The 1,921-nt window shown below is 34.8% G+C and overlaps 1 protein-coding gene across 1 annotated transcript; it reads left to right on the top strand.

Moving 5' to 3' along the window:
• Nucleotides 1–563: 563 nt before the first annotated feature.
• On the top strand, nt 564–1,271 carry LOC116111962 (alpha-1,3-arabinosyltransferase XAT2-like). The gene has a single exon (XM_031398134.1). The coding sequence runs from the start codon at nt 564–566 to the stop codon at nt 1,269–1,271; it is 708 nt and encodes a 235-aa protein (XP_031253994.1).
• The last annotated feature ends 650 nt before the right edge of the window (nt 1,272–1,921 follow it).

Below are 1,921 nucleotides of genomic sequence, written 5' to 3'. Positions count from 1 at the left end.
TCCCGGAAAAAAGTGGTCCGTCAACAGAACTTACCTTGTTGTGATAGGGGTACCGGTTTTTTGATTTTGATTAAGGAGCCATAGCTTTACAACGATAGGTGAATGAACGATCGTTCTTAGGGAAGAACAACTATTCCTTCATATGAAGCGTCATGTTCATGTCCGAGTAAACTTTTCAGCTACAGTACTTCTGCATACAGAGTAATTTTTACTTTGAAATATATATATGTAAGTTTGATTAAACATAAATTAATAAGGAGTTTAAATATATATTACTGTAGTTTGATTAGAAGTTTACATTTAATTGAATTAAATGTAAGTAAGAATAGTATATATGCGTGGAGATTAAGGATTATTGGATGGCTTGATGATAAAAAAGTAAAAGACATTTCATGAGTTTTTGAGTTTAAGTTCTTCCAAGTATTAATAAGAGTGGTTATTATAGTTTTTGCCGATCAGTAGTTTTATGATTCCAAAAAAATTAGTTGAAATGTATACAAACNTGGTGGAGCCGAAAGTATGAAGAATTACTTGCTCATTTCAGTCGCCATCCGATCATCAACATGGACAATGAGAACCTCACCCACTGCTTTCCTTCAGTGATCGTAGGGCTCATATCACACGGGCCTATGATCATAAATCCCAAACTGCTACCGCACCCGAAAACCCTTCTTGATTTCCAAGCCATCCTTCAAAATGCTTATAGCCAGGATCCTGATGAAATTCCATCGTCCCAACGGCCTAGGCTCGTTTTAGTGAATAGAAATGCTAAAGTCGGCCGCATGATTATGAACCTGGAAGAAGTTATAAAGACGGCAAATGAGGTGGGGTTTGATGTAACCATCTTCGAACCAGCACGAAACACTTCGTTGGTGGAATCATTCAAGCTAATTCATGCAAGCCATGCAATGTTGGGGGTGCATGGTGCAGCATTGACAAATTTCTTGTTCCTTCGTCCGGGTTCTGTGTTAATGCAGGTGGTGCCAATTGGGACACAATGGTTATCGGATACGTATTTCAGAAATCCAGCTAGGGTTTTGGGATTGGAGTATTTGGAGTATAAGATTAAAGCAGAGGAAAGTAGCTTGGCAGAAAGATATGGGGCTAATGACACAGTGCTAACGAACCCAAAAGCGTTTACCAGAGGAAATTGGAAACACATGCATGTATATCTCAAAACCCAAAATGTCAAGTTTGACAAGGTTAAGTTGAAGAGATACTTGAAGAATGCTTATAGAAAGGCCAAGATATTCATGGACAAGGAAAGTTAGGGTTGATTAATTTTCTCAGAGACATGTTAACTATCTATGATGATGTTTATAGAAGTTTTTCAGTTTCTAAAGATACTGAAATATATTAAATTCATATTCATAGTAAAATTTGAAATTGTAATTTTATTTATTCGTGAATCATTGTTTTTTTTTTTTTTTAAAAATTATGTAATTAAATGACTAATGAATTAGTGATTAAGTGAAAAATAATTGAGGGCCAAGCTTAATTGGGCCTTGCTGAAAAAAGCCCAATTTAACTTTGGGGTGGACAAAAGGTATAGGTATACAAATGAAAGACTAATTTCACTTGCGTCAATGTAATTAGGCTTGGCCAGACGAGGTTGTAGACTCTTGCAGGGGAGGCCCATTTTTTCATGTGCAGATTTATGCCTATTCACTCTTGTGCATCGGGAGATCCTTCATCCTCTGTTCATCACTTATCCGAATTCTCTGCGGGGTCAACGGGGTCAAAATAATTAACTTCACAGAGATTTTTTTTTTTTTTTTTTTTTGAAATATCAAAATATTAGTGTTATTTTAATTAAAAAGCCAATGTAAGTTATTAATATTAAACATGTAAAAAAAAAGTTAAAATACACACTTAATTAAATGATTTACATATTTTCCTTTTTTATCGATAAAATTATTTT

This window comes from Pistacia vera, unplaced genomic scaffold (assembly GCF_008641045.1).
Source record: "Pistacia vera cultivar Batoury unplaced genomic scaffold, PisVer_v2 Contig655, whole genome shotgun sequence".
Taxonomy (NCBI): Eukaryota; Viridiplantae; Streptophyta; class Magnoliopsida; order Sapindales; family Anacardiaceae; genus Pistacia; species Pistacia vera.
The sequence above is the reverse complement of the archived record's forward strand: the minus strand, read 5'-3'. Positions and strand labels throughout refer to the sequence as shown.